Source organism: Huiozyma naganishii, chromosome 5, assembly GCF_000348985.1.
Source record: "Huiozyma naganishii CBS 8797 chromosome 5, complete genome".
NCBI lineage: Eukaryota > Fungi > Ascomycota > Saccharomycetes > Saccharomycetales > Saccharomycetaceae > Huiozyma > Huiozyma naganishii.
In genome coordinates, this window is record NC_035926.1 from 179,994 (window position 1) to 199,978 (window position 19,985).

The 19,985-nt window shown below is 42.3% G+C and overlaps 10 protein-coding genes and 1 non-coding gene across 11 annotated transcripts; 6 read left to right on the forward strand and 5 right to left on the reverse strand.

Moving 5' to 3' along the window:
- Nucleotides 1-144: 144 nt before the first annotated feature.
- Nucleotides 145-828, reverse strand: KNAG0E00960 (uncharacterized protein; the record flags this gene model as incomplete). Its single annotated transcript, XM_022608078.1, has 1 exon — nucleotides 145-828. One exon carries the CDS (start codon nucleotides 826-828, stop codon nucleotides 145-147), a length of 684 nt encoding a protein of 227 aa, XP_022464610.1.
- A 1,760-nt stretch (nucleotides 829-2,588) lies between these two features.
- Nucleotides 2,589-2,660, forward strand: KNAG0Etrna4D. The gene has a single exon. It is a non-coding gene; the product is annotated as a tRNA-Asp (tRNA).
- A 472-nt stretch (nucleotides 2,661-3,132) lies between these two features.
- On the forward strand, nucleotides 3,133-6,147 carry POL5 (DNA-directed DNA polymerase; the record flags this gene model as incomplete). Its single annotated transcript, XM_022608079.1, has 1 exon — nucleotides 3,133-6,147. One exon carries the CDS (start codon nucleotides 3,133-3,135, stop codon nucleotides 6,145-6,147), a length of 3,015 nt encoding a protein of 1,004 aa, XP_022464611.1.
- A 66-nt stretch (nucleotides 6,148-6,213) lies between these two features.
- HAT2 (Hat2p) lies at nucleotides 6,214-7,458 on the reverse strand (the record flags this gene model as incomplete). The annotated part of the gene is made up of 1 exon (XM_022608080.1): nucleotides 6,214-7,458. The coding sequence occupies one exon, from the start codon at nucleotides 7,456-7,458 to the stop codon at nucleotides 6,214-6,216; it is 1,245 nt and encodes a 414-aa protein (XP_022464612.1).
- Nucleotides 7,459-7,623: 165 nt separating this feature from the next.
- KNAG0E00990 (uncharacterized protein) lies at nucleotides 7,624-8,133 on the forward strand (the record flags this gene model as incomplete). The annotated part of the gene is made up of 1 exon (XM_022608081.1): nucleotides 7,624-8,133. The coding sequence occupies one exon, from the start codon at nucleotides 7,624-7,626 to the stop codon at nucleotides 8,131-8,133; it is 510 nt and encodes a 169-aa protein (XP_022464613.1).
- A 162-nt stretch (nucleotides 8,134-8,295) lies between these two features.
- KNAG0E01000 (MIP/aquaporin family protein) lies at nucleotides 8,296-9,948 on the reverse strand (the record flags this gene model as incomplete). The annotated part of the gene is made up of 1 exon (XM_022608082.1): nucleotides 8,296-9,948. The coding sequence occupies one exon, from the start codon at nucleotides 9,946-9,948 to the stop codon at nucleotides 8,296-8,298; it is 1,653 nt and encodes a 550-aa protein (XP_022464614.1).
- A 1,109-nt stretch (nucleotides 9,949-11,057) lies between these two features.
- Nucleotides 11,058-13,145, forward strand: KNAG0E01010 (uncharacterized protein; the record flags this gene model as incomplete). The annotated part of the gene is made up of 1 exon (XM_022608083.1): nucleotides 11,058-13,145. One exon carries the CDS (start codon nucleotides 11,058-11,060, stop codon nucleotides 13,143-13,145), a length of 2,088 nt encoding a protein of 695 aa, XP_022464615.1.
- A 91-nt stretch (nucleotides 13,146-13,236) lies between these two features.
- On the reverse strand, nucleotides 13,237-13,815 carry IRC19 (Irc19p; the record flags this gene model as incomplete). Its single annotated transcript, XM_022608084.1, has 1 exon — nucleotides 13,237-13,815. The coding sequence occupies one exon, from the start codon at nucleotides 13,813-13,815 to the stop codon at nucleotides 13,237-13,239; it is 579 nt and encodes a 192-aa protein (XP_022464616.1).
- Nucleotides 13,816-13,938: 123 nt separating this feature from the next.
- Nucleotides 13,939-15,906, forward strand: GRC3 (polynucleotide 5'-hydroxyl-kinase; the record flags this gene model as incomplete). Its single annotated transcript, XM_022608086.1, has 1 exon — nucleotides 13,939-15,906. One exon carries the CDS (start codon nucleotides 13,939-13,941, stop codon nucleotides 15,904-15,906), a length of 1,968 nt encoding a protein of 655 aa, XP_022464617.1.
- A 72-nt stretch (nucleotides 15,907-15,978) lies between these two features.
- RIX7 (putative AAA family ATPase RIX7) lies at nucleotides 15,979-18,336 on the reverse strand (the record flags this gene model as incomplete). Its single annotated transcript, XM_022608087.1, has 1 exon — nucleotides 15,979-18,336. One exon carries the CDS (start codon nucleotides 18,334-18,336, stop codon nucleotides 15,979-15,981), a length of 2,358 nt encoding a protein of 785 aa, XP_022464618.1.
- Nucleotides 18,337-18,497: 161 nt separating this feature from the next.
- Nucleotides 18,498-19,952, forward strand: PRP19 (E3 ubiquitin-protein ligase PRP19; the record flags this gene model as incomplete). Its single annotated transcript, XM_022608088.1, has 1 exon — nucleotides 18,498-19,952. One exon carries the CDS (start codon nucleotides 18,498-18,500, stop codon nucleotides 19,950-19,952), a length of 1,455 nt encoding a protein of 484 aa, XP_022464619.1.
- Nucleotides 19,953-19,985: the final 33 nt, after the last annotated feature.

The window sequence follows — 19,985 nt, forward strand, 5'->3', positions numbered from 1 at the left end:
TTTGACGGTAACATTTCGATGTTGTGTACTGTATACTACACATAGTATACAAATTACGTGAAGGAGACCTTGGTTGCAGCTCGTTACGGTGGACAAAACCTGAATTCCTATGGACCCTTTTCATGATAGCGTTTTTAGAAAATGTCATTTCTTTTTTTGACAATGTAATTTGAACCAGCTCTTAACTTTGTGAGATTTCTTCACGCGTTGTGAATTTACACTTTTTTTTGGTTCGGTGGTAGGAGTTTGATGTCGCTCAGATACGAGTACCTCTTTTTCAGTTTCTTTTGCAGCTGAGTGGATCGGTTTTGCAGAAACTACAGCTGTTTTAGTTGAGTGCTTTTGTGATTCCGTCGTCTGTTGAAAACCCTCAAACTGCATCTTTTTGGCTTGCTGTTTAATTAATCTCTGCTCCTGCTTTAATTGATATTGTGCATGTCTAATGTTCTCAAGTGTTCGTGTCATTTCTCGTTCCAAGTGCATTTCCTGCATTTTATGACTGAATCTTTGTCGTTTCATTTCGAGCTGCAATTCCAAGTCACTTACAATATTGTTCTTCCTTTGACGGTCGGCGTAAGAATTGACGTTTCTCTCTAACTGTTTTTGTAGACTCTGTAATTCACTGGCAATACGATTTTTTTCTCTTTTAAGTTCTTCAGGGTTCATCGAAATGTGGGGAAAAGGAGTTAAATCTTTTTGGTCTTTTTCTTTTGTGGCTAAGGCTTGTGGAGTTGCATTTGTATTAAGAGTGATTGAAAAATCTCGATATTTATAGTAATTATATTCTTCAGGACCCGTCCTGTCTTCGGTTAGGTCCTCTGTAATCATAGTATTACCAGTACCGTGATATATTTTTATATATGCACTGTCAAATATTTGATAAATCAGTTCTTGGAATCACGGAACTCCTAACATATTTTGGGTTCAGCGGTACAAAAGGTTGAATATTATTTATGTCTTTACTACTTGTACTTTTTTTTAAAAATAAAAGTATATGTGATAACAGTCAGAGTGTCTGCACCCATTTTAGATATTGTTTATCCTATTTACTGGGCAATCAGGCAAAAATAAACAACCTCTGCTTTTCATTCCTGTTTGACAATTATATATTTTTCGCGGTGAAGCCTAAACAGAATGACCGACTGACTGAGAATTTCGCAATTTTCGCTATTTCCATTAACCCATTTTCGAGAAAAACCCCATTATACAACAGAAGTGTAAGCAACTTAGCATACTGATCGAAGCTCTCAAAGGACCTTATCAGTATGCAATTATTCCCTAACGTACCTTCTAATTTAGACATTGTCTTTGATGTTTCCTATCTTATTAGAGTTCTTGCCCACACAGACGTGGGGAAAAATATATATAAAGACGTATATAATTTGGGAATAATCTGTGATAAGATTCTCGAGAGAAACGAGCTATGTCGTGAGTATTTATATAATTTATTCCTCAGAGAATCAATTGTCTATTTCACGACGCGTAATATTTTTTACTTCGCGTAATGTCGGCAAAGATCAAAATATTTCGTCTTCTATTGTAGTTGATATTTTGTTTGTCCGCTTCTTATGCACAGACAAACAGACGTACGGTTAGACGTCGGTGGGTGTTAAACGTCAATTGCAGCATTTAACCCACTAACAACCTGATTGTATTTTAGATATTTATGATTGTAGTTTCTATTCACAAATCCAACACATACTGAGTTTGGGCCTTAAAAAAAAACAAAGGTTACTCGCAAAGCGAAACTTTCTGGTTTTCTCATGGATGTTGCATATCATCACAAACAACTTTGAACTTCCATATGAACCTTCTACCTAAAGATGGTTACCTTTTCAAGATATACAGAAACCCTTCATAATATAGATATTTATATAAGGGTAGGTAATTTGGATTCCAACCATAAATAGGTTAAATATTTAATACTAAGAGAGTAGACCAAACTGATCATTATAAATGAAGCCTAAAAATTTTAAAAAATATGTTGTATTGTTTGAGATTCGAAGAAGAGAGATAAACCTCGACTTTAACATTAGGAAACCTCTCTTGAACAACTATCGATTATTACTTAAAAACCAGGGATTTGGACTTAATCGAACTGTAGTAACGCCAATTACACTAAGATGTATAAAGAACTATCGTGATCCAACCATGTAATATGGAACTCACACAGTTCCAATCACGAGACCCAGCTCTCAATCACGAGACCCAGCTCTCACCACGAACTCTCACAGTTTCACAGTTCTCAGACACAAACCAACAAGCCCTTTTCCACAAGGCAACCCTTAGCGACAAACAATGTGCAACATGCAACACGCAACATGCAACACGCAACATACAACACGCAACACGCAATGTACATATAACGAACGGACAGACCCAAGCTAATGCGGTCTGATCCAGCTTCACCAATTATTATATAAAGGCCACAGATTCCAGTCATTGGAATCCTCGTCTCGCTTCCTTTATATATTCTCTTTCTATATATTCCTTATGTAGAGAGGACAAACAATTGATCACTGTTTAGACTCTTATATAACTTAGAGCTTACTCAAAACGCTATCTTACAAACCAATATAATGTTTATTTCCGCGATAGTTTAATGGTTAGAATGGGCGCTTGTCGCGTGCCAGATCGGGGTTCAATTCCCCGTCGCGGAGTATTTTTTTGGTTCATGCACCCGCTGACCATGTTTCATGAAACTCACAGTAGATAGCTATTCTACCCATCAATTACTTCCAAGTATCAATTTTGAAGAGTATTCCTTTTTATTCACAAGAGCGGCCGGACGTCGAAGCTGGCAGATAACATGTATGTCGGGTAACGGTCAAACCATGGCGTATTGTGTACCTGGAGGAGAGACACTGCTTTGTTACGGTTGAGATATACATTCTTGCTGTATACAATTATCGTTATCAAATAATATCGGTTAAGATGCAGTTTTAAATACAACAGTCTTCCTGAAGGCACTCCGGATCTCAATTCCTAACGTTTTTTTTCTGTAACTTCACAAAGCGGCCAAAGATGCAAATTTCAATTTTTGGTAGTGAAAAAAAATATTCGATGGCTTCAGCACCAGGTTTCCAGTAGTTAAGCCTAGCTTGTCATATGACCACGGCAAGCTCGACCAATATGACAGGTAAGGTCAACAGAGATCACTTCTATAAACTAGCGTCTGATCTGCCGGAGGAGAGACTTCAAGCTGCTGTTTCCCTGATAAAGGAATTGTCGAGCTTACCGTTACCTGCCAGTAAAGATGAATGGTCATATGTTGTGAATAGATTAATCAAAGGGTTATCTTCTGATCGTAATGGGGCCAGGCTGGGATTTTCTCTGTGTTTAACAGAGGTTGTTGACCTTGCTATCAAAATGGACGACGACAAAGCGCCTGAAGAGTTAAAGAGTATGGATTCTTTCCTGCATTTACTATCAAAAACTTTCTCAATTGATCCTCAAGACGAAAAGAAAAAGCGGAAAGGGAAAGAGGAAAGAGGGTTGATGTTTGGGAAATTGTTTGCTCTGCAAGCACTTTTGAATGAACCTTTGTTTAGTGATATTTTTATTAAAGATGGAAAAATCACCAAATTTACGACCAAGTTCATTGATGAGTTGGTTAATTTGGCGTCGCGCAAGAATTGGATAAAACAACCGTGTCTTTTTACTTTATACCAGACAATTGAAAGGCTGCTACCTTATTCTGATGATTCGTTTGTTAAAACTGTGGTGACAGTATTGGATGTCAACAAGTATACGTTGACAAATGAGGGTCTGGCCATCTATCTTCTTTTTATTTCAAAAGGCTACAGTTCCGCATTGTTGTCCATCAATGTTACCAACAAGGGATGGAAATACAACAATCCGTTACTGAAAGGCAATTTGAGTTTAGTGAGCGAGGTTGTTCGTGAATCTGCCGTAGTTGTTGATGATAATGAAACTAAGACCAACAATGCAAACTGGCATCCAAAATTACATTTTGTTTGGGACATTTTATTACCCATACTGTACAACGACCCAAGAGAAGAACCTTTGAAAAAGAAAAAGAAACATAATAATGGGAGCTCCAAGTCCAAATCAGAGGCAGTTGGTGCCATCGAATTCCCCGAATTTTGGAAAGCCATCGTGGACGAAACCTACTTTAGTGATAAAGCATCTAGCGAAAGAAAGTTTCTGGGCCTGTTGATCTTCTTGAAGGCTCTACCTACTGTTCCGTCAAAGTGGATCGCATGTTGTTTTAGTCAAAATTTAATGAGGTGCCTAATCAACCAATGTTCTGATTCTGAACGTCATTTGCATAAGATTGCCGAAAAGTGCTTGATTTCTATTGTCAAAACATGCGAGGCCGACCCAGGTCATAAGCTGGTGCCCGTTGTTGGTGCCCTGCTTTTCGGTACTAACGGTTCTATCAATTTTGATAGGTTGACGAAGTCCAAAACTGTTGCTAAGTTAATCGCAACAAAGGGTTTGGAAGATGACTCTATCGGGAAGCTCTTTGCATTGTTTACTTCGGAATTGAACTCACAAAAAAATGAGGCTGTTCTTCATTTTATTTTGGACACACTGCTTCATATTTTGCGCAGTCACAAGCTGAACTTGAAGGGAGAACATATTTCAACGTGGCTCATGTCCGTCCTTCTACTGCCCTTAGTAAAACTAGGCTTTTTCCATGCGACTGAAACGTCTCCAGAGGACAAGATCAACGTCAGCGAAATTGCCCGTGAAAGGATCTATTCGATTTTGTCCGAGTTGTCTTCTGTGCCAACAGGTGATGCCCATTCATGGCAGTTTCACATTCTGAACGAATTGACGACGGTAGAGAATGAGCTCACTTTGACAAACGCCTTAGACGAAGACTTGACCACAGTGAAGGATACTGGTTTGAGTGTCATCCACAGTTTGTCTGTTAAGAACGACAAATCGTCCAGAGGAATTGAATCCCTACTGGCAATGTGTTTGCTTCAACTATATTCTGGAGAAGCCGATTCTGTTGCCACGATTAAGGAAATTTGCGATTATTTGACCGAGGAAAAATCCTCAAAGAACAGCATATCCCTTGTGGGCATCACAGAAATTTTACTGGGATTGCTGGCTCAGAAGAAGACTGTTTTGACCAAAACTAGTTTGCTGGTCTGGGAACAACTTATCGAAGACGTTGGGTCCGACGAGTTGAACCTAATCTTGGATGTTCTATCGGCGAGGGAAAATAAAGAAGGTTTTTCGTATTTATTTGAAGGCGCTGAAGAATACGAAAAGGTTAGTGGTGACGAAAATGAAGTTGCACCAGAAGAGGAAAGTGCGTCTAGCGATACGTCAGATTCGAGCTCCGACAGCGACGACGAATCTGAGGAAGCCGATAATAAAGATGTGACAAATATTGATAGACAGACAGCCTGTGCCCTTGCCAAAGCTCTCAAGTTGCCAGAAAACGTTGTCAATGAAGATGGAGAGGTAAAATTCAACGAAATTGATGACTTGGAGGATGAATCTTCCGATGACGAATCCATGGATGATGAGGCGATGATGGCATTGGATGGCCAATTGGCGGATATATTCAAGCGTCGTAAAGATGCTTTATCGCACGTTCCAACTGGTAACATGAGAAAGATCGAGGTCAGAGATTCCCGTGAAAGTGTCATAAATTTCAAACAAAGGATGATCGACATGCTGACTATCTATGTGAAATATGTTGAGAAACTGGATTTGGAGGATAAAGACGTCATGAAAGAGAAATTACAAACTGTATCTACGTTTGTAGAGCCCATGCTAAAATGTGTTCAAAGAACCTTGGACAGGCCATTAGCGGACAAAATTTTTAAACTTTTGAAAGCTAAGATTTTCAAAGTTAAAATCCCGGTTTCCGCTGAGGATGGTGAAAGGTTTGTAGAGTCTCTGCAACGTATCCATGGTACCTACCTACTGGCTGAGAAATCAGGTCAATACCAAGCCATTTACTATTCCTTGTGCTCCTCGGCGTCTATATTCTTCTGCAAACTACTTATTGAGAGTAGAGACAATAAGGATGCTGCTCACAACGAGGTTATAGATATTTATGCTGAAACAACTAAAAAATGGATGGACAAGAAAAAGTTTCCAACCAGTGTCTTCTTTGACTTTTACAACTGGCTTTCTTCAAAAAGACAACAACAGTAATCACCAAATTGCATTCTTCTATTTATGTACTCTAGTTATTCAAATACTTTACTTACTTTACAGTTGTCATTGTAACATATCAACCCTTACAGGTGGTGTACCTGATATTCTGGGTAGCTTGTGCGAACATTTCCATAATTGGACAATATTTTCCTCCTCTGCGCTGGCTACGAGCCATGGGATAGATGGATTAATAGCGAAATCGTTTATAGGACTCCTGTGCCCGGCGTGGATCATCATGACTTCTGAAGTGGCATCTTCGGCATCTTCCAATACTTGTTCGGCGCCGATGTCATTGATATCCCAAATAATAACACGTTTATCAGCACCTGCAGAAAGTATGATTCCATCGTCTTGAGACGAAAAGTCTAGACTTGTAACGGCATCCGTATGCCCACTCATTAGATGCAATGGTTCTTCTACGTATCTCCTATCATATAGATATACCTCAGAATTAACGCCACCGGTCGCCAGCAAATTCTCCGAATGATGAGAAAAGGATAATGTATTGAACGGTTTCGTTCCATTTATGGTAGCAACAGGTTTTGATTCCCTCGTATCATGAATTTGTAGTGAACTGTCTTCTGATACGGTACCAAATAGCGACTTTTGGAAATTGTGCCATTGACAGTCATTAACTATGTCTGAGTGGATGTTTTCCCATTTTTGAACAGGTTCATTGCGATCAGAGGTGACGTCCCATAGGGCTACATTAGAGTCATCCGACCCACTCAATAGGTGACCCTTGATCAAAGGATTGAATGCAAGTCCATATCCATTGTCCGTGTGATATTGTAATGTGATTGAAGCGGTGTCACGTTCGTTTGACCTATCATAAATATAGACGGTCCCTGTACCGCTAATAGTGGCTAAAATGTTAGGATCTTGAGGCATGTAGCGCGCTCTGGTAACTTCAGAATCGTGCTTAAACTTCCGTGTAACTCTGATATTAGACCTCACTTGCTCTTCGTCGCTTTCTGTGAGGTTGGAAGTGTCTGTGACTTCAGTAGGCAGGTCTACAACGGCAATTTTCAAGTAGTTTTGCTCCTCATCCGAAGTGTGTGTCCCTAAAATCAACTCTTGTCTTGTTACTGGGTTTGGTGCGGAATGAGGTAGCCATTGCACCGTTAATGAGGGCCAAACGAGCCTCGTTTCACTCACGAAATCGTACATCATCGGCACATTGGATTTCCAAAGATCGTACTCTTCCGAGGGGTCCAGAGGTCTGTTTTCATCGGATGGAAGTTGTTGGAGGTCAATTCCAGTCAATTGTGCCGCTGCAGCAAGCAGTTTGGGGTCGCTGAGGTCCATTGGTCGAATGTGGTTACGATGTTTTGGAGGTGCAGTTAGTCTTTCGTTTCAGCATTCATTTCAGTTGCGATTTGAAAATTTCATGTAATAGTAAACAAATGATCTTTACTAGAACTGAAGCTTGGATACCTCCATCAAGCCCAAGAAAGGGAGATACGAACAGTAATGGAATCACCACTGCGCTTCAAGTCTGTGTCTTTATCACCTTTCAAATCTGTGTCGACATCGCCTTCCAAGAGACGGCGTTCCGTGCTTCTTGATAGGAGTGTCAACATACAGAATACGACCGAGGGTAGCGTCTCGAGTTGCTCCTCGAAATCCGGTTCGCCACAGAAGCGGACAGTGGATTTTTGGGGGACGAACAGTAGCAATGTGAGTCCGCTCAGGCGAAAACTAAACTTTTCGGGACCCTCGCGGTCGTGTACTCCATCCCCCAGGAAGATGACCACGCCGCTCCAACGGTTCACGTTTTTTGAGGAGTCCGATGATGTAAGACAGGATGTTATAAGAGATCAGAGGAAACTTCAACAGCTCCACTTTCATGATAACAAGGAAAATTTCAATAATGACTCGGTCCCCAACAAAAAGTTACCTCTTCGCTCTACAGTTCTTCAAGAGATATCTTTAGACTCGGATGGGGAGCCAAGTGTCACACCAGCGGCGGATGACGAATAGAAGAATACTTGGGGCACATCGCACGAAAACTCGTCACATAAGTAGTATACATTATATGTAGGGACAATCCTATAAAAGCAAAAACATGGTGGGTATTGACTTTCTTTTTTCCTAGGACTTGGAGTACCTTCGTTTCACTTGTAACTCGAATATTGATGTAAATTAAGAGCTTGTTGCTGCACCAGGAACAAACTTTGACGGCGCTTTCATCACAATTGCCGAGCTTGCGTTGGATGAGCCACTGTAAGTGCTGTCCCGGCTGGAGTTTGTGCTGGACGCCCGCTTGTTCTGATCGTGATCTGGGGTTTCGGTCATCACAAAGCTTTCTAAGTCGACTGAGCTTCTTCTCCGCTTCAACTCACGGTGTTTGACCCCCCGCAAATTCCACTTCTCCGGTGTCTTTCTCAGGAAGCTGTTAATGGTACGTCTCCAAACCTTTTTGTGCATGGATAGCGGCCAGTTAACAGGCGATTCGTGACCTTGGTAGATCAACAGATCGTAAAGTAGACCACCGGTCAGCGCACCAACAATGGGTGCAACCTGTGGCACCCACACGAAGTGGCGATGAGCCTGCCATATAATGTTTTTTTTGAAGCCGCAAGCGTAGAGTGCTAGACGTGGGCCCATGTCACGAGCAGGGTTCATAGCACAGCCTGTTTGGTACGATAGAGAGGCATTGATGACGAAGGACATGAAGAAGGCGGCCAATGGGAAGATGTTGTTGGTCAAGGATGTGTAGGAATCGGTCAACGCAAATGCACACAGCTGTAAAATTCCCGTACACACCAACTCAGAGACAAACTGCTTTTGTCTTGTCAAATATGGTTGCGGAACGACGTAGAAAAAGTTACCGACAGCCTCCAAAGTTGTGTGATCTGCGTATGCCTGGCCAATACAAACACGGTAGAAACTGTAGCTGATTAAGGTCCCACAGAATGCCCCGATGTATTGTCCAAGGATATAGATAGGGACTTTCTTACCGGGGAAACCTCTGAAGACAAAACTGCTGATGGTGATTGCTGGGTTCAAATGGGCACCCGATATGGCACTCCCACCAGCGGCAAACCAGCCAAGCATACCTGCACCGGCCCATCCCATGGCGATGTTGTCGAACGTACCAGAACTCGTGGACGAGATCAGATACTTCAAAGAGTCGATCATCTTCAAAGTGTTTTCGTTGAGGTCTCCACCTGCAGCTATGACCTCTCTGACCGCTGCTTGGTATCGGTCTATCTGCATCTGTTGCCCCAGATGGACTTGTGTCACCACGGAGCCACCGAAGAACAGCATGACCATCGTCCCCAATATCTCGGCAAAGAACTCCTTCAGATAAGTAGCCTTAATCGCCGAGTATGTGTTGATGGGGTGGTATGTGGATGGCAAAACCGTGGGGGTCAGCGGGTTCTGGTACAGCGCCTTTGGCTTAACCATGATGGGCAAGTTGTCTGTCTCTAGTGCGTCTTCGAAAACGCTAGAAGAGGTTGGTGGTAGCGGGGGCTGCCCGCCGGCCCCGTCCGCCAGGGCGTCGATGGAGACATTCGATGTGGACCCCGCTCTCCTTTGGAACCTGTTTCTCAAGAAACTATCAGTGTTGTGGTTCAGATTGTGCGAGGACCCAACAGCGACGTTCGTGTTTGGTACGACTTCTTGCACTGGGAACTGGGCCCCACCGTCCCTCATGGAGAACTCCTGTAGGAAATATGCAGCTGGTCGAGACGTCGAGGTGAATGGACCCGCGGACTCATCGTCGAAGAATCGACTGTCCTCCTCCTCTTCGGGAACATCTTCTAAATGTGTATGCGATTTTGCCGGCATAGCGCCCTATCTAGATCGATGAGGTGACTATACGAGGTAAGCAGTACAAAGAAAAGATCTGTGGGGAACTGTACTTCGCACAAACAACAAACCGCCAGGAAGTAACCATCGCTGATCTTCCAGAGCGTAAATGCTTACATATATATATATATATTCTTCTGCATACCTAACTCACCTGGAAGAACACCCGGGCACACTCCCAAAACGGCAAGCAAAGGGTACGACGACTCCTATTTCTTTTGTGCGCACAGAACAGCAGAAGAAAAGAAAGCTTTCTGTGTGTCGGGGAATTATGCATCGGGGAACGCAGAACTAATGCCCCTATTGCTTCGCCAGTAACATACTGCGCTGGGGCCCTCTCTGGGCTCTCCCTCTGTGTTGTCACATCGCAGTTCTATGCGTGCGGGCGGAGCGGGGCCGGGCCTGGCGGAGCCGGGCGAAGCCGGGCGGGGCACGGAGGATTAGTTAATCCGGTTTCATTGTCCGGTTCTTGTGCGACACTTTCTGTGCTGTCCCCTTTTCTTTTTTTTCCCATTGTTTATGTCATTTTCTTTTTTCTTGCGTAAGTGGTATTCTATTGTTCTCGGACAGGCGTCGTCCGTTTCAGGATTTGCCTGCAGCAAGCTTGCTATGAGCGCGGCCCAGGCATTTACCGGTGTGTAGTAGAAGAGAGTGTGTTGCTGATAAGTGGGTGAGCGGCGTTAGCTTTCGAAGACGTATTTTTACATAATTTTATATGTCAGCAGATGTGCTAAACACCGTAGAACTGTTACAAGTCAAGAGCGGTCGTGTTCAAGCGGTCTGCGGGGAACAAAGCACGCCCAAACCCTTGATGCCCGTGGCCACAGTGTTGCAGCACTAACCTCAACGTCGTTTATGCCTTGCGCGGTCTTTTCTCTGCATTCTGTCTTGCTGTCTTTAAGACGTGTATACATTTCTGTCCCAATCGGGTAAAAGGTAAACAGTGTACAAGACTGAATATAATATTCGGCTTATGTTACAGCCTTCAAGAAAAAGAAAAATAAAGTAAAAACACACACACACACATACATACAGGCAGGCAGATTGAACCTCTATTACCAGTAACGCTTACAGGAACGCGACGGTTTATGATGTGCGAGGTTACGATACCTTTCCACTCTCTTGCAGTGCTACTGCCAGACCATGAAGATATCATCTTCAAAACAGACCGCAAATGGTCGCAACAATCCCCGCCGAAGTTGAGGGCATCGCTGAAATGCGACAGTATGCCCAAAATGATATATACCATGCCAGCAACAGCATGTGAAGTACGGTTCAAACAGGCAAATAACCTGCTATATCACATCAACTGCTATACAACGTGGAGCGTGCAGGATAAGTGCGAAGGTGTTGCCCTGGTCACTTTACCGTTGGAGCTCGGCGATTCATCCCCTGAATCATTTGCTCTATCTGACGAACACAAAGCTATGATAAAGCAATTGTCAAACGATTGTGATATCGAGTTTATCCTTACAAGAGGGGACTGCTACAAAACTGCAAAGGCGGGCGCTCATATCTACGCTCATATCATAGGCGAAGACAAAAACGTTTCAGATGCAAAATCGTTCGTGGCCGTGCTCTTGGATAAAATTACAGCAGCACCGGAACGCGAACTGTTCTTGGATGTTATGGAGCTCGACTCTGTGTCTCTGGTGCCTCTAGTGATAGGTCACAACGCCAATAATTTACCCCTGTTGAAAAATACTCTGTTGACAAAAGTATACCCGCCCTCATTGAACTCTGACGCTAGACAGCTCCTTTTCACAAGTACCTCGGCACCAATGCTAGCTCAAACAAAGGACATAATCGGCCAGCATATCTCTGCGCTGACGAAAACGTCACTGTACTACGGAAGGCTTCCAAACGTGCCACTTCTCAAACTAATCTACATCGAAAAGTTCAAAACCAACTCAATCATGACATTGATGATACGATTTCAAACGTACATTAAGTTGAATATGGATAGTATGTTTGTTGAATTTCAGGCCGTGACACCGACAATATTACAGACTGTCATGAAAGTGTTCACTGTGCAGATACTACAACCAATCATGGAATTGTGCATAACGTACAAACAGGGCACCTCAATAAATAAAAAAGATTCCCTGAAACTGTTCGATAACTTTACAGTGTGCTCTATCTTGAAAAAAGACCCTATACCGCGGATCACTTTAGTCTCAGAGTATACAATCCTAAACAGTATTCTCCCCAAGATTTTGAACTTTGAAAGTAATCAGTTAAGACAAATGAAACTGATATGCCAGGTGCATTCCGAATTCCATGATTTTGTATGCGGGAAGAAGAGCGGCAAATTGACTAGAATAATGGACCGATTTGAAAAATGTTTGATACAACTGACCAATGACGACATCAACGGAGTGGCCAACCCCATCATGATGAATCTCTGTCTGATAAGTGATTCCCGCGAACAGTTCCCACAGTGTTTCAAGTATATGGTAGACGAATTACCAGCAGAGAAGCTCTTTTATCTCCCAGAGTTATTCCACAGACCCATTATTGGCACGGGAGGCTCGATTATCCAAACAATCATGAGAAAACATAACGTTTTCATACAGTTTTCCAATAGTTTTTTGCTCCCTCAGGGGAAACTGGCGTTGACTCGCTACGATAACGTCCTTATCAGATGCCCAAACAAGAACAAAGAAAGTATTGACCCTGCCAGGATCGAGTTGCTAACGCTTATGGACAACTTCAATATGGTACAGTACGAAGAGACCTTGAATTTGACCCCCTGCATGTTTAATGACATCGTATTATTCAAAGACTTAAACTGTATACCTCAGTTGGAGAAAAAATACAACGTCTTCGTCAAATTCCCAAACTATGTATCGAAGGAGTCTAAATTATCCATCCATGGCTTAGACCAAGTAGTCTGCAAAAACGCAGCCAACGAATTAAAGAACCTTCTATGGAGTAAAGAAGTGAAAATAGTACTACCCTCCAAGTTCGAAGATTTTGCTGCCGAGAATAAGCTTGCAATCACGAACGAAATAATCATGCCGTTTCAAAGAATATGGAAATCTATTATTATACAGGGGAAGAATACTCTGTCTATGACGTACAACCAGGAAGAGGATTTAGTTCATCAGTTGGATGTTCTTTCGGAGTACTTACTATCTAGGGACATTGAATTAGTCGAAACTGTAAAGGTTTGAACTTCATCTCTTACTCTTAGCTAGCCTAAAAATTTGCATTACATTATGCAAAACGCATGCATTCTATACACAGTCAATATGAAAAAAATAATTACAACCTTGTCTTCAGCGTCTCATTCAAAAATACTACGCATTGATCAAATAACCTGAGCGTCACTTCTTTCTCCGTCAGTTCATTAGTGGAAGAAATTGTCCTCAGATGCTTGAAGCTGAGCATATATGCCGTGTACGCCTCCCCGGGGCTCTTCCACGACCTCCTCAGCTGATACTGCCAGCTAAGTATGCTCTTAAAGATTCTGTGAGCCATTGCCACATCTTGGTTATTATGCGTTTCATCAACCGATTGAATAACAAACTTCAAGGAATTAGCAACAACGAGCCTCCAATCATGCTTTAGCAAGTGACGGTTGGTAAGAACCAGAGCACGTTTCGCCTCGTAGTCCTCGTATCGGTATTTGTATGCTATGTAGTTTGTATAAACGTGTTTAACGTTAAGTCTTTGAGACACTAACGGTCGTAATCGCATAAACCGCCTATAGCTGGATCTTATAAATTCGGCGTCACTTTGTTCGGAGACATCACAAGATAAAATAAACCGTCCCGGCTGTTTGAGAACAGTCTGCACACTGCTGATAACAGCTTTCGTGGTATTGATGATGGGCAGTTGCATGTTCGATTAGCTTCCTTCGAGATGACCTTGATTTCTATACTTGTTTCGTGAGTGAAAATTTATTTTAAAGAGATGAGTTCAACTGCACATTCCTCCCAACGACTAAAAGAAGAAAGACTATTAATGCAAGACGAGCTACCGTCGTATGAACCGGGGACAGGTAATCGTTCTGATGAGGAAGACTCGTCGTCAGAGGAGTCTGCGGCCTCCTCATTATACGTATCGAGGGAAACAACAGTAGATGAATACGAAGACAGTGATTCAGAGCTTGAAAATAATGCGTCCGAGGTACCCGCTGATGCCATGTTGATGTTCAAGCCAGTCCGCAACTACAATGTTTTTATGGATGGCTTAAAGGATGGTGATGTTTTTATTGGTTTGAAGGATAAGCAAACTTTATACATATCCGGAGTCTTCGATTTACAAGTTGTGAAAGGTGGAATTGTTTACAACAATGTACATTATAATGCATCCAAACAACAAATAAAAGTCTGGCATCCGCTTTGTAACTCAATTCCTGCTTTTCAAAGTTCTGTGTATGCTGGGTGGACAGAAAATCTGCACTCAGCAAAACACTCTTGGATGGGCGAGTTTACATGCGTTTTAAAAATCTCTAGTGGGGCAGCAAAAGGTATTATGGATTGTCAAAAACTGTATCCAGAATTGAAATATCTTTGGAAGATTAAGAGCTCTGATAAGCAGATTGCTAATGACTGTTCTTCTTTCAGCATTCTTTCAGAAATCGATACATCTTTTCAACCTTTGAAGATTTCCATGAAATGGAGAGATAGCATAGAAAAACTACAAATGTTTCATAAGAACTGCCAACATGATATGCGAGTCATGGTTATTGGGGCGAAAAATTCAGGCAAATCTACTTTTTTAAGGCTGCTTGTCGAGAAGTTCTTGTCTAATAGCTCTCGGAAACATATTGCTTCTGAAGATTCATTACTGTACCTGGATCTCGATCCAGGTCAACCGGAATTGTCACATCCTGATTGCATGTCTTTAGCTCAGATAAATCAGTTTTCCAAGAGCTCATTGGGCAATAATTTTGGACAATCTAACTTACAGTTCTTAAAACAATGCTATTTAGGATTAACCTCTCCGCAAGACGATCCAAAGTTATATTTAGAGCTAATTGATTCCTTGATTCAGTCTTTTGAGGATCAAAATTTCGTAGGTACATCACTACTGAATCTGCCGGGATGGGTCAAAGGCTTTGGTATCAATATTATAAATCATGTCATTGCAAGGTATAAACCTACGAATATTATAATAATGGAGATAAACGAGAGGTACAATTTTTCTGAAGAATTAGTTATTCCAGAAACTTTTTCTTCGTCTCTGCAAGACCAATATGCACCCTCAATAATGAAATTAACACCATACCATCCCCAGCATTTGCACATAAATCCAAGCAGGCTTTCAAACTTTGATGTATTTAACCAACAAAAATTTCAGGCATCTCAGTTACGTACGCTCAAAACTCTGTTATTGTTTCATTCGACGGACAAATCAGAGCAAGAGTTAAATTATGATTTTAGGCCGCTTTTGCTGCAGGCTCCCATGCAGGTATCAATAGGTGTTAAGGAGGGAATATCTGCAATACAGTTTCTGAGTGAGTTTCAAAATATGGATAAAGCAGATATAAGGGGTGCGTTAGAAGGAACCATTGTTGCATTGCATCGCTACGACATTCTTGCTGAGGATGACAGTTTTGGTGATAACATAAAAAAGTCAGGTATCTATCCGCTGGTTGGTAAAGGGAATGTACAGAAGTTAAAGTATGTTACATTGGTACTGATTCATTCTATTGATGAGGCGAATAAGGTTATGAATGTATATTTACCCCTGTGTGACGAGAAAAAGATTCAAAATTGTCATGGTTCAAATACCAGATGGATTCTCATGAGAAGTAAGACAGAAACACCGTTGCACGAGCTATACCCCCCTCGTGCTCTACTCGAAAAGTATGGAGATCTGAAAAAACAAAATTTCCCTTATATATCAACCGAAAGGAGGAAAAAACAGGAGCACGTCTGGAAAGTCCGGAAAAATGTTCAGAGAAGGGGTCATTTGATGAAATAGACAATGATTTAAAATCAATGAATTTGGTCATATTATACAACTTTTCTTATAGATATTTAATTAGGTGACCAGTCACTCATCGCTCTTTAATTCGACTTGGTCATTCCATCCCAGTTTCTTATTCAACTTGTCATATTTTATTCTATCTTTATCACTCACAGATGGTTTAATTTTCTGTAAAGCTCTTTGGAAGTCTTTCATAGTGACTATAATATGTTCATCAGATACGCCAACGCTCAAATCTTCGAACTCTTTATCTAAATTATTGTCAACAACAGACTGGAGTTCGTCGGTTTTGAAAAAGCTTCTTTTTAACGCGGAAACAGAACTTTCTCTAACGAGCGCCGCCAAATCAGCACCAGAAAAGTTCTGACAGCGAAAGTCATTGATTATCTCTGCGAAATCGATGTCATGAGCCACAGGAGTACCATTTGACCTTAAAAGGGTCTGCAAAATATCCAGTTTTTCCTCTTTTGTTGGGAGCTCAATGAAGATGGTTTTGTCTAATCTGCCAGGTCTCAGCATTGCAGGGTCAATCATGTCTGGTCTGTTAGTTGCCCCAATTACAAAAATACCGCGACGATCATTTAATCCGTCCAGTTCTGTCAATAATGTGTTGACCACCCTGGAGGAAGACTCGGATAAGGAAGTGTCTCTTCTTGGTACGAGCGCATCCAATTCATCGAAAAAGATGACACATGGGATTGAGGCCCTTGCTCTCGTAAATACCTGCCTGATTGCTCTCTCAGACTCACCAACATATTTGTTCAGCAATTCTGGTCCCTTTATCGAAATAAAGTTAGCCCTAGACTCGTTGGCAACGGCCTTGGCCAATAAAGTCTTACCACAACCTGGTGGCCCCCATAGAAGTACACCAGCAGGTGCATTTATACCCACTTTTTCATAGAGTTCAGGTCTCTTGATTGGCTGGACAATAGCCATATTCAATTCCAACCTGACGTTTGAAAGAGCTCCTATATTGTTCCATGTGACATCTGGAACTGTAGCAAAGCCCTCTCGTTTCGCAGTGGGCTGTATTGTTGGAAGGGCTTTAAGAAAATCCTCGTATTTTATTGAGAGCGTTTGTAGCTCAGTATCATTCAAGGGCTCTGGGTAATTTTGAATAAATCTCTGGATAACGGAGAGAGGTAGTGGATTTATCATGTTAGCTGTATTCTTCAATTCTGTGTCTCGATCTACCTCCATCGTGTCGCTTACCACTGAGTGTTCAAATATACGTTTGATAGCGCAGGTTCCCGCCGCAGTAATCAATGCTTTCAAGTCTGCACCAACAAACCCAGGTGTTAATTTTGCCAATTGTAAGAAATCAATCTCACCATCAAGCTTCAAGGTCGAAGAAAGCTTTTTTAGAATATGTAGTCTGGAGACCTCATTCGGTACATTCAAGCATATTTCCCTATCAAACCTACCTGCTCTTCTCAAAGCGGCATCCAATGAATCGGGTCTGTTTGTAGCGCCGATGACAATAACTGGTTTACCGCCTGTTTTCTGTAAAGTCAGCTCATCCATCGATGTTAGCAATTGAGCTACAATACGTTTTTCCATCTCTCGCTGAGCACCGCCATCTCTTTTAGGTGTGATGGCGTCGATTTCGTCAAAAAATATTAGACATGGTGCAATTTGTTGGGCCTCCTCGAATAAATCTCTAATCTTCTTTTCACTTTCCCCAGACATGCCGCTTACCACCGATGGTGCTGAGACGGAGATGAAAGGAACCTTTAATTCACCTGCAAGGGCATTGGCTATCGAAGTCTTACCACAGCCGGGTGGGCCATGTAATAGAACACCGCGGGGAGGATCAATTCCCGTAGTTTCGAATATCTCAGGGTGCAAAATTGGCAAGCCAATAAGTTCCATTAGCTGTGCTACAACATCATCCATACCGCCCAGTGATTGTAAATTGGTTTCAGGTGGAGTTCTATCCTTCTTCCGTCTCTTCGACTTGGTGCTATGGTGCTGCTGTGAAGCTCGCTTGCTCTTGCTCGGCGTCCTGTCAGATTCTGGTTCTGACTGCTTCCAAGAGCTTACAATGTCCTTATTCATGTCGTTATTTGCCCTCTCATCATTCAGGGCCGTCGCAACCGGTGTGGCATCAGTATCAAACTCGCTGATCTCGTCTTCATCGGCGCTGACTTCTTCTGCTTCCTCTTCTATCATTTCCTTCAATACCCTATCAATAGTTTTTTCCAGTACTACTCTCTTAACTCTCTGTAAAGACAGATCTTTAGCTTGGGCAAACACAAGTATTTCCTGTACGGACATATCTCTAGCCCAAAATACAGTGTCATCTCCTTCCAGACCTTTCCGCTTCGAGTCCAGTGTCTTTTCCTCCAGTAAACGAGAAATTAGCGCTGCAATCTTTGCATCAAACGCTGCACTCACAGTGTGCTTTCCAGCAGGTCTCCTCATAGCATACGCCTGACTACTCTTTGGTTGACTGCGAGCTGTTGGAGGTTAAAACCTGCGATGACCATAAGGTGAAGATAATATTAAAAATTTTCAAAGGTCTTTAACGATCAACGCTAATAACAAACAGCAAGCTCAACGAAAACAGCAATCGCGTTTGTAAGATGCTTTGTGCTATTAGTGGGAAACCCTGTAAGCACCCGGTCGTATGTCCAGCATCACGTTGTATTTTTGAAAGAGACTTGTTGTTGCAATGGCTTGACACGCACGATGGGAAAGATCCGATCACAGGCCAAGTAGTCAGTAAGGATCAATTGATTGAGCTGAAACAGGACCCTGCATTTGCAAACCCAGTGAACTCAGCTACGCTAGCCACAAATTATTCAATACCCAACTTACTATCCTCTCTGCAGAACGAATGGGATGCTATTATGTTGGAGAACTTTGAGTTAAGGAGGCAATTGGACGATCTAACGAACAGGCTTTCTCTGGCTTTATACGAAAGGGATGCCGCAAAGATCGTTGCTGCAAAAGCGCTTCAACAAAAAGATACCAATTCTAGTTTACAAACTTTAAATGTGGGCACGATAAGTGATGATGTCCGCACTGAATTTATCGCGCGTTCTAAGGAGTATATCAACCTGACGAAGCAGCAGACCAAGGCTGATAAATGGAATTGGAACGCAGGGAAGGACATAACACAATGTACAGTTCAAGATTCTTGGGATACGGTATGTCCTCCGTCACTGGAATCTGCAAGAGGAATTCTTGATGGTAGCGAGTGTATCACTGTAGTTGCTGCTGAGGGCAATGCCATTGTAATATCCAACCAGGGGGTTCAAAATATGTCTGTCCCCCCCAATTTGAATTACGCTAAAGCTACAATGATGAATACGGTTCTTTACGCTACTACTGAAGGTGAGATTGGCCGTTTGTCTATAGATACCAATGACGCTGTGAGGTGCAGTATTGAAAGTACAGACGTTTTATCAATGTTCTCGCACGAGTTCATTCTCCCTGACCATTTTATCACTGTCCTTAGAAATGGATCTATCTATCTGACAGGCAGCCGAACGACGACCAGATTATGCCCTGAACTTCCCAAGGCAGAATACCTAGGCGCAGACTTACACAAAGACGGTCTGCTACTAGCGCTGTTTACAGCTGACGAGGTCATTGTTCTGGACATCACCGACACTGGGGCTAGCGTATCGGCCAGTTTCAAAGTGGGGCAAGACATAAAAAATGCCGGGCCTGTGCAGGGGGTATATTTCCCTACCAATGGGTACTGGCTCATGGTTCATTCGGGCTCAGAGGTTGTCACTTTTGATCTAAGGAAACCACAGTCCACATACGCAGTCAAATCCCTAGCGTTACCTCACGATTCCGCGCTATGGACGGTGCACCATAGCGGCAAGTATCTGTTCGTGCTCAATGGAGAGGAGGGTGTGACCGCATATCAGTACAAGAAAGCATTGAAAGATTGGGAAACACTGTTTCAGTGTCTGCTACCCTCGCACGTGGAGAATGTTGAACATTTCGGGTGCATGAGAGAGAGCGCAGAAATCAGCCTGGTGCTACAATCTCGGCAAAAGGCCTCCTATATAAAGTTAAAATAATAATAAAAGATATATTTCTGACGTACTGATTAA